The sequence below is a fragment of the Phyllobates terribilis genome, unplaced genomic scaffold (genome assembly GCF_046119375.1).
Source record: "Phyllobates terribilis strain yellow unplaced genomic scaffold, ASM4611937v1 Scaffold_182__1_contigs__length_3807330, whole genome shotgun sequence".
NCBI classification, from domain to species: Eukaryota; Metazoa; Chordata; class Amphibia; order Anura; family Dendrobatidae; genus Phyllobates; species Phyllobates terribilis.
Window position 1 is genome coordinate 1,846,090 of NW_027362942.1, and position 13,523 is coordinate 1,859,612.

Sequence of the window (13,523 nt, forward strand, 5' to 3'; positions counted from 1 at the left end):
CAGATGACAGACCTGAAGGAGTACTTGCTTTTGTGGATTGAGTTGAAGGTTTTATTGGGAACATTTTAAATAATATTTGGGTTCACATTTATCCTGCGCTCTAAGCATGTATATTGGTGTTTCCATCTAAATTTCTGCATGACGCGATTCAGATGAAACCCTGCAGGGATCCATTCATGAGGCAGCAGAGTTACTCTGGACTCCGTCTGGCTTCTGTTCAGCAGTGTCCTTCGTTTCAGAAGTGCTCAAAACTGTGGCAGACTGCGCTTTTATGCACGCCTAAAAATATGGACACCGCCAGATCAAAGGCCAGACAGTGTCCAAGGTGTCTCCATCTGTTTTATCATAGGTAATCTTTCACCGGAGGTTCTATCTGAATCACATATTTCAAAGATTTACATGGAAACCCCGGTGTAAGGGCACAGCGCAGAGCGCAGGATAAATGTCCGCCAAGCCTTACTGCGATCTTTGGGAGGCAGAATGAAAAAAATCAACAGCAGGTGAAGAACTGATTTTATTTATATTTTACGCCATAACTCGTGAGGTATAAGTGATTAGATGACTTTATTCTTTGGGTCTGTGCAATTACAACTATACCAGATTTATTTGGGGTTTTTATATTTGGCTGCTGTCTCACACTACCCAAAGACGCTTTTTATTGCAAAGAATAGTTTTTACAAAGCCATATTTTGAGAGCTATAATTTTTCCATATTTCTTCTGTCAGAGTCATGTGAGGGCTTGTTTTTGCGCTACAAGTTGACGTTTTTACTAGTACCATTTTTTGATAGTTTTCTATTCCAGTTTTGGGGAGGCAGAATGAACAGAAACCAGCAATTCAGAAATTGTTTTTTTGTATGCCATTCCGCATTTGGTAAAATTGATGAAACAGCTGAATTCTTCACGTCAGTACGTTTACAGCGATACACATTTATATATTTTTTTTTGTGTCTTGGTGTTTTTACACAATAAAAACTTTTTTCTAAAAAAAAAAAAATAAATAATTATTTTGCATTGCTTTATTCTGAGAGCTACAACTTTTTTATTTTTCCACTCATGGAGCAGTATTGTAGCTTGTTTTTTTGCGGGACAAGATGACATTTTCAGTTCTACTATTTTTATTTATATTCGTCTTTTTGATCGCGTTTTATTTGAATTTTTTCCAGCGGTATGATGATAAACCATAGTTTGCTATGTTTTGGGGGGGATTTTTTTATGGCGTTCACTGAACTAGTGTGAGATTTTTATAGATCAGGTTGTTCCGGAAGCGGCAATACCAAATATGTGTAAAAATTTTTTACATAAAAATGTGTATTTATTAGTGTAATATTTTCTTATTATTTTTAAATATTTTTTACAAATATTTTTACAATTTTTTTCTTACTTTGTCCCTCTATGGGACTTTCTCTTTTTTCACAGGTATAAATCATTGCAATGCACTAGCATTGCAGTGCATTATACCTGTACAGAAAGCTCTTTCTGTAGATTGTTGACCCGGGGGTTGCCCAGTCACCATGGCAATGATCAGGCCCTTGCGATTACATCGCCGGGGCGCCGATCAGAAGGCAAAGGGAGCTCCAACATTTAGGAGGTTAACAGCAAGGGGAGGCGCTGGCAGCGCTGAGCTCCTGCTCTGATCAGGCAGTAGATGCTGATATTTAAGCATCTCCTGCGTGAAAATGCTGTAATCGGTCAATCAGATTGACTGACCGATCACAATGATCTGGGTGCGGGAAAAGACGGCATGGGTCCCGCACCTATTCCCGTGCCGCTCAGCTGTCACTCTCAGCTGTTGCCACTGAACTGTTACAGTTCAAAGTCATGACTGGTATAGCACGGCAAGGAGCAGGAACAGACACCCGCTCCTGACATGCTATGCCAGTCATTGAGCGTTATGAAGTTAAAGAGGTTTACTTTAAAAATAATTATGAATTCTATGCTCTCCTCCCGGACGGGCATTGCTCTTCTACACTTGCTTTTTGATGCGCAGTGGTGGCACCCGGGCCCCAGGGGCACCTCAGTAGTCCAACGGCTTCTCCCCTTCCGACTAAGTAGCTACCGGGTCAGACGGAGACCAGGAGACAGGTCCCAGGGAACTGACAGAAGACGTGGCAGTTTAGTCTATTCTGGCCACGTCTAGTTAGGGGTTTCAGGCCGCGTTAGACACGGACGACAGCCTGAAAGCTCTTAAGGAGCAGGTGGCACAGCCTCCCTCGGACTCAGACCTCGAGCGGGTGGTCTGGGACAAAGGACGGCTGTACCGGGTAACGGTCCAGCGAGGTTCACCGGAGGTGTGGCCCAGGGACCGACAGTTAGTGGTACCCTATCCGTTCAGGGCGGAGTTATTGCAGATGGCGCATGAAATTCCAATGGCCGGATATTTAGGGATCAATAAGACCAAGGCCAGGTTAGCCCAGCATTTCTACTAGCCAAGGATGGGGGCCGAGGTGGCTACCTACTGTCTGTCGTGTGACACATGTTAGAGAGTGGGGAAGGGGGGGTGGCGCCCCAAAGCCCCTCTGGTAACTTTGCCCATCATTGAAGAGCCTTTCAGGAGAGTAGCTCTGGATTTGGCCCGATGGCCACTCCTAGAAGCTCCGGGAAACGCTTCATACTGACGGTAGTAGACTATGCCACCCGGAAGCGGTAGCCTTGACGTCCATTCGGGCCCACAAGGTGGCCACCGCTTTACTAGACATTTTCTCCCAAGTGGGTTCTCCCAAGGAAATGCTCACAGATCGGGAGACCCAGTTCATGTCGCAGCTGATGGAGTCCCTCTGTAAGCAAATACAGGTGCAACATCTGGTGACCAGCCCGTACTACCCACAGACCAATGGCCTGTGCGAACGGTTCAATGGCACCCTGAAGCAGATGCTTAAGATGGGCGCGACTGGGAGCGGTACCTCCTACATCTGCCATTTGCCTACCAGGAGGTTCCACGGGCCTCAACGGGGTTCTCCCCCTTTGAGCTCCTGTACGGCCGGCGTGCGCAGGGCCCTCTGGCTCTGGTGAAGGAGGTCTGGGAAGGGGACTTAGCCACCCCCGGAGTGTCGGTCATCGAATATGTCGTGCGCTTTCGTGACAAAATGCAGGCCGTGGCGCAGCTGGTGCACAACAATATGACAAGAGCCCAGGCCGACCAGAAGCGATGGTACGACCAGAATGCTTGTGAGAGGACCTACCAGGTGGGTCAAAAGGTGTGGGTACTGGCAGGGCCGGCTCCAGGTTTTCTTGGGCCCTGGGCGAAAGACACATACCACAATTCATGATGCAAATATATAGCAGAGAAATATACAGTGCATTGTGAAAGTATTTGGCCCCCTTGAACTTTTCTACCTTTTGCTACATTTCTGGCTTCAAACATAAAGATATAAAATTCTAATTTTTTGGGGAAGAACAACAACAAGTGGGAGACAATCGTGAAGTGGAGCAAAATTTATTGGATATTTTAAACTTTAACAAATTCAAAACTGAAAAGTGGGGCTTGCAATATTATTCGGCCCCCTTGAGTTAATACTTTGTAGCGCCACCTTTTGCTGCGATTACAGCTGCAAGTCGCTTGGGGTATGTCTCTATCAGTTTTGCACATTGAGAAGCTGAAATTCTTGCCCATTCTTCCTTGCAAAACAGCTCGAGCTCAGTGAGGTTGGATGGAGGGCGTTTGTGAGCCGCGGTTTTCAGCTCTTTCCACAGAATCTCGATTGGATTCAGGTCTAGACGTTTATTTTTTAACCATTCCATTGTAGATTTTGCTTTATGTTTTGGATCATTGTCTTGTTGGAAGATAAATCTCCGTCCCAGTCTCAGGTCTTTTGCAGACTCCAACAGGTTTTCTTCCAGAATGGTCCTGTATTTGGCTCCATCCATCTTCCCATCAATTTTAACCATCTTCCCTGTACCTGCTGAATAAAAGCTGTCCCAAACCATGATGCTGCCACCACCATGTTTGACAGTGGGGATGGTGTTTTGAGGGTGATGAGCTGTGCTGCTTTTACACCAAATATATCGTTTCGCATTGTGGCCAAAAAGTTCGATTTTGGTTCCACCTGACCAGAGCATCTTATTTCACATGTTTGGTGTGTCTCCCAGGTGGCTTGTGGCAAACTTCAAACGAGACTTTTTATGGATATCTTTGAGAAAAGGCTTTCTTCTTGCCACTCTTCCATAAAGGCCAGATTTGTGCAGTGTATGACTGATTGTTGTCCTATGGACAGATTCTCCCACCTCAACTGTAGATCTCTGCAGTTCATCCAGAGTGATCATGGGCCTTTTGGCTGCATCTCTGATCAGTCTTCTCCTTGTTCGAGATGAAAGTTTAGAGGGACGGCCGGGTATTGGTAGATTTGCAGTGGTCTGATACTCCTTCTGTAAAGGACATATTGATACTCATGCTAGAGCAACTCCATTTTGTCTACTCGCTTTAAAATCATGTTATCACTTCTTGCATAACATACATTCTTTCTTTCTCTTCCCATAGAACTTATCTCACACTAACCTTTTCTCAAGAGAACATTTTGTCAGACACTCTGTTATCTAACTTCTTGTTTAGGCCAGGTTTGACCTTGTAAAATTTCCATAGTGCTTCAAACTACAATGATAATATGACCATATATGTGTTTTCTGTAATAATTATACTAACATCAGTCAGCCAATAGTATTGTAGTATGGCTGTAGAGTTGATTGGCTATTTGATATACTCAAAACAATATAAAATGCTAAGCAAAATAAACGGGATCAGAGATTCTTTGAATCCTCCCAATACAGAACATTGTTTCCGTTTGGTTTTCTGTGGATTGCAATCAACATAATAATTTAATAATTTGACACTCACTTGGTCAACCGTGAAGGGTTATTGCCCTCCCTTAACAGTTGGTGCCGTGACTCGGATCCCTAACCAGGGACGCCCCTCCACCTCTGGATGTCCACAAAGAGACCTGCCTTCAGCCTCCCCCACTGGAATTGGGACTGATCATCCCCCACAAAAAGCCACGGTAAGTGCACAAGTTCTTTACTAGTGACACTAACCGTTTGGCGTGGTTTCCACGTGGTGTGTGGTTGTTTGCAGCATCTCCGGACGTCCTGGTTGGATATAGTCAAAGGTGAGACTATAAGGGGTGTAGTCCCATTAGGGGTCTGATATTATTTAACTTCAAAGCAGTATCACCACGGATTGACAAGTGAATATTGTGTGAATTTTTCTCAGCTTCTGACAAAAATCCTTAGGAGACTGAACATTGTTAGTTTCAGTTGTGGCAGGTGATTGAAGATTGGGTAGGACACGCAAGTAGATATACGTATATCGAGTGTCCGGAGCGCTGCTAAGTTGCATAGCTGCAAAGCTGATGCAAAAGGCACTCCTCCTTTCATTGTGCTGTGAAAGAATTCCCCCGATGGGAGGGGTGAGTTGTTAATAGTGGAACAGCTGGGAGCTCTGGCCAGACTTCGCTGTGCACAAATTAAGGATCTTTTTGTCAGTTGTAGTGAATAATCAATGTTTCCGTGGAGCAAAAAGAATTTGTGTCCCCCGCAGGAGAGGGAGAATGTGAAGAATATCATGATCAGTCGAGAAGGGAAAAGATCATTTAAGCACGCGCCAAAAGTGTAAAAAGTGTTTAAGGTGTTAAATTTTCCTGTGGAGGGGAGGATGTGCAGCCTGTGTTATGGGACGAAGGAATTCGCCACAATAGAGGAAAATTAGTTGATTGTGGATTGTTGGAAGATGTTGAAAACTTTAGGAAAGTGGCACATGAGATTTGTGATGAAGGATATGTTGAAAAAGTACAGGAGGAAGTAGGTCCCCCCCTTCCCAAATTATGTGTCCACAATCCAAATCTAAAGCCCCTAAAGAAGCATCTCCCACAAATGTAGCAGTACCCCAGCCCCTGAATCCGGAAACTGAGCAATTTATACCTTATGAGATTAAATACCCTGCACTTCCCACTGAGAGCCAGCCACCATCATATAACCCAGACGGTTGGCTCTGTAATGTGTGTTGGGTCACTAATTCAGGATGACGCAAGACGTGCTATAATTGTGGAGCACGTAAACCCGGTGTTGTAGCGCCAACCTGGCCATTACTTAATGTAGACTGGGGGGGTATTATAAACCACTACCCCCACCTGCCCCTGCCATGGTCCATACTCCATTCAGAGAGACCCAGGGTCCTCTGAACTCTTCCCTATTCACCCTCTCCCAAACTGGGGAAATAGAACATGGACACGAGTATCAGGAGGTGGCATCTGTTTTACTGAATAGTCCTTCAAATTTCTCCAAAATACTGAGAATAGGCATGGGGAGTATACCACAACAGCAGGTTGGGATCATTGTAAACGCAGCAAATGCGAAACTGCATCATGGGTGGGGGCTAGCTGCAGAAATATGTCGTATTGGGGGACCTACAATACAAGCTGCATCTAATGATTACATCCGTGACCATGGTCCATTAAGAGGAGAGGTGATGGCTACAAGAGCCGGACAGCTATCATGTCAGTTTGTTATACATGAGGTTGGACCAAAATATGATCCCCTGGATTTACCCAGGTCACAACACCTGCTTAAAGAAACAATCCAAAACACCCTGGCATACGCATCACAGCTTCATGCGGCCCCAACCCTAGCCCTGCCATTCATTTCCACTGGTATCTTTGGATACCCAAAAGAGGTTGAGGCCAAAATAATAGTCGGGGCTATAAAGCAGTGTATTGCCATGCATCCAACTAAATTGAGAGAGATAAGACTCTTGGCCATCGACAGGGAACTTGTTGATTATGCTGCTCAATTAATCAAACCCACAATCAAACCCGATATCTGGTCTCCTCCAGTATTCCCCTACCTCCAAGATCTCCCCACAATCAGTACAATGGTAGTTGCTGCACCCGTAGTACCCATAGCACAGTATCCCCCCTTGCTCCCCCGGTATCCTCCTCCTCCCTTACAGCCCCACTATTACCCCATGGTGGTACCTGATCAGCAAGTAATGTATCCCGAGAGAAGACCAGTAGTGAATTCCCGTCTTCAGTGTTGGAGGTGTGGTCAAGCAGGACACTTCCAAAGGGACTGTCACACCCCTGCTGGACAGTGCACCACACAAGTCCCCGTATTCAGAAATAGGACACCCGACCCACAGGACTTGTCACGAGAAAATGTTCCGCAGGACCGCCCGTTCTGAAAGGAAGGCCAACCAGAGTCTGCCATCATGATGCCCGTAGTCACCCCCGGGCTCTGTTCATCTGTAGTTCTCCCAGTGGGAGGGAATGAGGGAATTTATCCGGTAAAGTTCATGGTAGACATTGGGGCGGCCAACTCCATTTTAAAATCAATCCACTGAACTGAAAAAGTCCAATTTTCGAACGACAATCTAATATTGATCGGTGTAGATGGCAGACCTAACAAACACACTTTCACCAAACCTATTCCAATTGGCCCATTTCCAGAAGTAGTAATGGCACAATTTGTCATATCCCCGACCTGCCAGGTAAATCTTTTAGGAGCGGACCTCTTGTCTAAATTCCAATCCAGAATCCAATTCCAGGACAATGGTCAGATGATCCTTACTTTAAAGGATCCAAACTCTGATGCACACATAGAGGAGGTCTGCATCTTACGGGCACTACCCACGGTTATGATTAACATATCAGATACTAATGGAATGTTAAAATGTTGAAAGGTGAATACATGTGAGGGAAAAGTTGCGCTGAAGGTTGTACTGAGTTTGATGACCGAAGGAAAAAGTATGTAGATATGTAAAGGAACTTAAATGGTTAACTGAAATATGCGCGCTGCCAGATAAGCGCCCAGTTACAGCTGCTAGCATAGCAGAACGGCCTTGGCTTGATACTGAGCAGAGAGGGAAAAAAGGTGAATGGAGGAAGAAAATACAGACAATAAGGGAAAGACGCTATGTTATGTGTATTACAAAGATACTGCTCTCCGATAATGGCGGAGTAATTGATTGTTGGAAATGTTCTAATTGTGGCCAGCAGAATCCATTGTCAGCAGATTATTGTGTTGCATGTCACGTGCCCCGTCCAGGAGACCCACCCGTTGCCAATACCCAAGCCACTCCTAGTGCCCCATCCTCATCTGTTATACCTATGTCCGCCCAAAGTTCCAACCCTTCCTGTAGAGGCCATGTTGCTACACCCATTGTATCACCTCCAGCCTCTCACCACATGTCCCTTTGGTGGTGGCCATCTTGGTGCACCCTTCCTGTAGTATGCTTCCTTCTGGTGGTAGCCATCTTGGCACACCCGAAATACAGGCAGCAATACACACTACACCCAGAATCCCAGAATGTGTATGAGGAAGATCATCATGATCAGTGTGTGACAGAGCATTATATGTGTTTATATAAATTAATTTTCTAGATGTTCATATATCCTTAAGCCCCTAATAGATGCACATACACGTTATCTGGTTTACAGTAATTGATTAAGCAAACGTTTTTGTTTTTTGTTTTTTTTCATTAGCATTCCACTACACAAAGACTGTCAGTTTCTGTTTGCATTTACATATTACATTTACACGGAGAGAATGTCCATCAGGGCCAGTGTTAACCTCCTCAAGCATCTAGCAAAACTGAATTGTCGAGTCTCAGCCTCGAAGCTTCAGTTTTGCCTTGGTCAAGTGGTCTTCTCAGGCCATTGCCTTACTCAGGGTGCCAGACATCTCACAGAAGAAAGAAAGATGGCCATCTATGCACTACCATTCCCAAAAGATCCCATAGAGCTGCAACGGTTCCTCGGACTATGTACATATTGCAGACAATGGATCCCAGGCGCCTCACGTCTGATGCAGCCCCTGTATGAAGCATTAAGAGAAGACACTCTGGCTGATGTAAACAACAAGGACCACCAAGAACTGCTGCAACAAGCCTTTGAGCATTAAAAGTCAAGGATAATGACAGCCCCTGCCCTTGGGAATCCGGACTATGCTCAACCTTTCCATTTGTATGTCTCTGAGACAGGAGGACATGCAGCCGGAGTACTCACACAGAGACACCTGTGGCTGCAGTTTTCGTTGATTTTGCCAGAAAATGTGAAGTTACACCGGTGGTGCACCACAATCAACCCAGCCACCCTGCTACCAGCACCTGAAGGAGAGGGGAAAGAGGCTCCACTGCATGATTGTCTGGAACAAATTACTGAAGAGTCAACTCCACTTGTTCTAGTGGGGGAAGTACCCTTGGATGACCCAGAACTTACGTTATATACGGATGGATCCAGATATGTTGACACCTCTGGCAGGTTTCATACTGGATATGCTGTCACAACTGAAGATACATTGGTAGAGGCTGCAGTCTTACCTCCCAGTATGTCAGCACAGGAAGCAGAGCTCAAAGCTCTGACTGCAGGTTCTCCTGTGAAAAATACTGAAAGCGTCAGACAATTGATAGAAGCGATGCAACTACCAAGACAGTTGGCTGTCGCTCCACACGCTCTACGCTCTAAAGAAGAACGCCAGTCGTGGAAGGAGGCGGGTGCTAAGTTGATAGATGGGCTATGGAAGAAGAAACAACTGTACTGTTTGCCTCGACTCCTGTATCCAGCCATTGCGGCCTGGGCCCATTGACTGCTTAGTGGTAGTGGATATGTTTTCCAGTTGGCCAGAAGCATTCGCCGTTCCAAACATGACTGCCAAGACTGCCGCCAAGAAGCTGATCTCTGAAGTTGTTTGCTGGTATGGAGTCCCAGAAGTTATCAAAAGTGATCAAGGACCAGCCTTTCCCTCATGCGTATATCAAGAAATATTTACCATGATCGGATCAACAGTGACGTTACATACTCCTTACCATCCACAGTCAAGTGACAAGGTGGAGAGATTGAATGGCACACTGAAAGGGCAATGAACCAAAATGATGCAGGAGACTACGGCCCAGTGGCCTGAGCTCCTTCCCATTGCACTATATCACATAAGCACCACACCCATAGGGAAACACAAACTGTCACCCTATGAAATACTGTTTGGGTCACAACCAGCCATAGCTAGATTTACCCCACAACAATTATCAGAAGAAACAGATTATGTTGTGCAATATGTGATTCAGCTTACCAAAGCCTTAACTAACACCCATGCGTTAGTATCATCTTCTATTCCAGATCCAGCTGATGCAGAAGGTTGTCATACCCTCAGGCCTGGAGATTATGTGTATGTGAAGAGGCATGTTCAGAAACACGGACTAGAGCCATTGTATGACGGACCATACCAAGTGCTCCTGACAATCCCAACAGCTGAGATGCTTTATGATAATATGTATGGTTAAACTAGTCAATACCTGGAATAGCCTACAACAGAGTACTTTAATAATAAGTTCAATACTCACCATCAGATTTTGGTACAAGAATTGAGACAATTAGAAAACAACCAGATCAGTGACTGTTGGATATGTACTCACTCACCAGTGTCAGCCCTTTCTGGTGGTCCATCCCAGACCGTCATTATTGGAAAGATACATTCATAATCACTCTTGGGTACATGAAAATCTGTTTATAAAAGGCACCAATGACACGTTATAAAATATCTGGTAACGTCCCTTGTAATGAATCTTCTAAATATAAGCCTAGTAATCCAACATGTGGCAATCCAAATGTTGGATATTGTAGCCCCCTGGGACAAGTTAGTGGAGGTCACTGATTACTTAGATGACCATATTTGGAGTGTATTGGAAGTAATTGATACTACTGTTGCAGTGCAGAATCAACTTATCATAGTGGCCAAACAACATACTTTAGTACTGGGCTATTTGACAGCAGCTCAAGGAGGGATGTGTCAGGTTATAGGCCCAGCCTGCCAGCCTGTTGTCACTATATTGACCCCGACTCTACCATACAGTTAAAGACTAAAATGGAAGACATTAGGAAACTCAGGGAAGAGTATAACAAACATAACAAATTGACCAAAAGAGTGTTGCATATTGTTGCTTGCTTGTTAATATATGTTTTATTAAAACTAGTCTTTTACTGTATCCCATTTTGCATGAGGAAAACCTGCCAATCATCAGAGAGCAAGGAGGACACTGTTAACCAACATCCAGTGCTATTGTACACGGACCTCCCAGATGTAACCAGCACTGAGGACCTGGACGACAAGGGAATGATGACCTTTACCCGCTTGCCCCGACCAACCTCAGATCTGAGCTTATGATTATATCAACTAATAAGGGGGGATGGACATGCCGCGACAGCCTCAATTGGTAACAAGGGCACTAATTGAGTGAAGACCAATGTCCCTCAGGCTCAAAGCATGACCCTGGGATAGCACCTCTATTGTTGATAATAACATAATTTTTAGGGGGGAATGTAAAGGACATATTGATACTCATGCTAGAGCAACTCCATTTTGTCTACTCGCTTTAAAATCATGTTATTAACACTTCTTGCATAACATACATTCTTTCTATCTCACACTAACCTTTTCTCAAGAGAACATTTTGTCAGACACTCTTTTATCAAACTTCTTGTTTAGGCCAAGATTGACCTTGTAAAATTTCCATAGTGCTTCAAACTACAATGATAATATGACCATATATGTGTTTCCGTAATAATTATACTAACATCAGTCAGCCAACAGTATTGTAGTATGGCTGTAGAGTTGATTGGCTATTTGATATACTCAAAACAATATAAAATGCTAAGCAAAATAAACGGGATCAGAGATTCTTTTTATCCTCCCAATACAGAACATTGTTTCCGTTTGGTTTTCTGTGGATTGCAATCAACATAATAATTTAATAATTGGACACTCACTTGGTCAACCGTGAAGGGTTATTGCCCTCCCTTAACACTTCTATTTCAATATGATCGCTTTCACAGTGCTCCTTGAGATGTTTAAAACTTGGGAAATCTTTTTGTATCCAAATCCGGCTTTAAACTTCCCCACAACAGTATCTCGGACCCGCCTGGTGTGTTCCTTGGTCTTCATGATGCTCTCTGCACTTGAAAAAGAACCCTGAGACTATCACAGAGCAGGTGCATTTATACGGAGACTTGATTTCATTCAGGCGGATTCTATCATTACCAGTCATTTAGGACAACATTGGATCATTCAGAGATCCTCACTGAACTTCTGGAATGAGTTTGCTGCACTGAAAGTAAAGGAGCCGAATAATATTGCATGCCCCACTTTACTTTTTTAATTTGTTAAAAAAGTTTAAAATATCCAATAAATTTTGTTCCACTTCAAGATTGTGTCCCTACTTGTTGATTCTTCCCAAAAAAATTTGAATTTTATATCTTTATGTTTGAAGCCAGAAATATGGCAAAAGGTAGAAAAGTTCTAGGGGGCCAAATACTTTCACAATGCACTGTTTATATATATATATATATATGTGCCAAAGATTTCACTTACTTCTTACAATACGTGAGTGATATCTATTGTAAATTCTACAATGGCTCAGAAACCGGCGAATCCTCGCAGCGCACAGTGAAGACCGGACAGCATAGTCCTCCATACAGTATTATGGGCACCACATAGTCCTGCATACAGTATTATGGGCACCACATAGTCCTCCATACAGTATTATGGACACCACATAGTCCTCCATACAGTATTATGGGCACCACATAGTCCTCCATACAGTATTATGGACCCCACATAATGCTCCATACAGAATAATGGACCCCACATAATGCTCCATACAGAATAATGGACCCCACATAATGCTCCATACAGAATAATGGACCCCATATATTGCTCAGTACAGAATAATGGACCCCATATATTGCTTCGTACAGTATTATGGCCCCCATATAATGCTCCATACAGAATACTGGCCCCCATATAATGCTCCATATAGAATACTGGACCCCATATAATGCTCCATACAGAATACTGGACCCAATATAATGCTCCATGCAGTATACTGGACCCCATATAATGCTCCATGCAGTATACTGGACCCCATATAATGCTCCATGCAGTATACTGGCCCCCATATAATGCTATATGCTGTATGGGCCCCATATAAATGTTCCATGCAGGATGGGCCCCATATAAATGTTCCATGCAGGATGGGCCCCATATAAATGTTCCATGCAGGATGGGCCCCATATAAATGTTCCATGCAGGCTGGGCCCCATATACAGTGGGGGAAATAAATATTTGATCCCTTGTTATTTTTGTAAGTTTGCTCACTGACAAAGACATGAACACTCTATAATTTTAAGGGTAGGTTAATTTTAACATTGAGAGATAGAATATCCAAAAAAAAAAATCAAGAAAATCACATTGTAAATTAGATAATTTTTTGCATTTTGCAGTGAGAAATAAGTATTTGATCCATCTGGCAAACAACACTTAATGCTCTGTCTCTCAATGTTAAAATTAATCTACCCTTAAAATTATAGACTGTTCATATCTTTGTATGTGGGCAAACTTACAAAAACAGCAAGGGATCAAATACTTATTTCCCCTATTGTAAATGGTCCATGCAGGCTGGGCCCCATATAAATGTTCCATGCAGGATTAACCCCATATAAATGCTCCCTACATAATGGGCCTATATAATGCCTCATGCCTCCATACATAA

General features: G+C 43.7%; 1 protein-coding gene across 8 annotated transcripts in view; it reads right to left on the bottom strand.

Annotated features, from left to right (window-relative positions):
* The window catches only part of LOC141212712 (uncharacterized), a 159,338-nt gene that overhangs the window by 68,974 nt on the left and 76,841 nt on the right, over nt 1-13,523 (bottom strand). Inside the window, exon 2 of one of the 8 annotated variants that reach the window (XM_073665018.1) lies at nt 10,396-10,479. The exons of the other annotated variants lie outside the window; for them this stretch is intronic. Within the exon in view, the coding sequence (XP_073521119.1) occupies nt 10,396-10,422 (27 nt within the window). The 5' untranslated portion in view covers nt 10,423-10,479. The remainder of the gene's footprint in view (nt 1-10,395; nt 10,480-13,523) is intronic. 8 annotated transcript variants of the gene reach the window in all.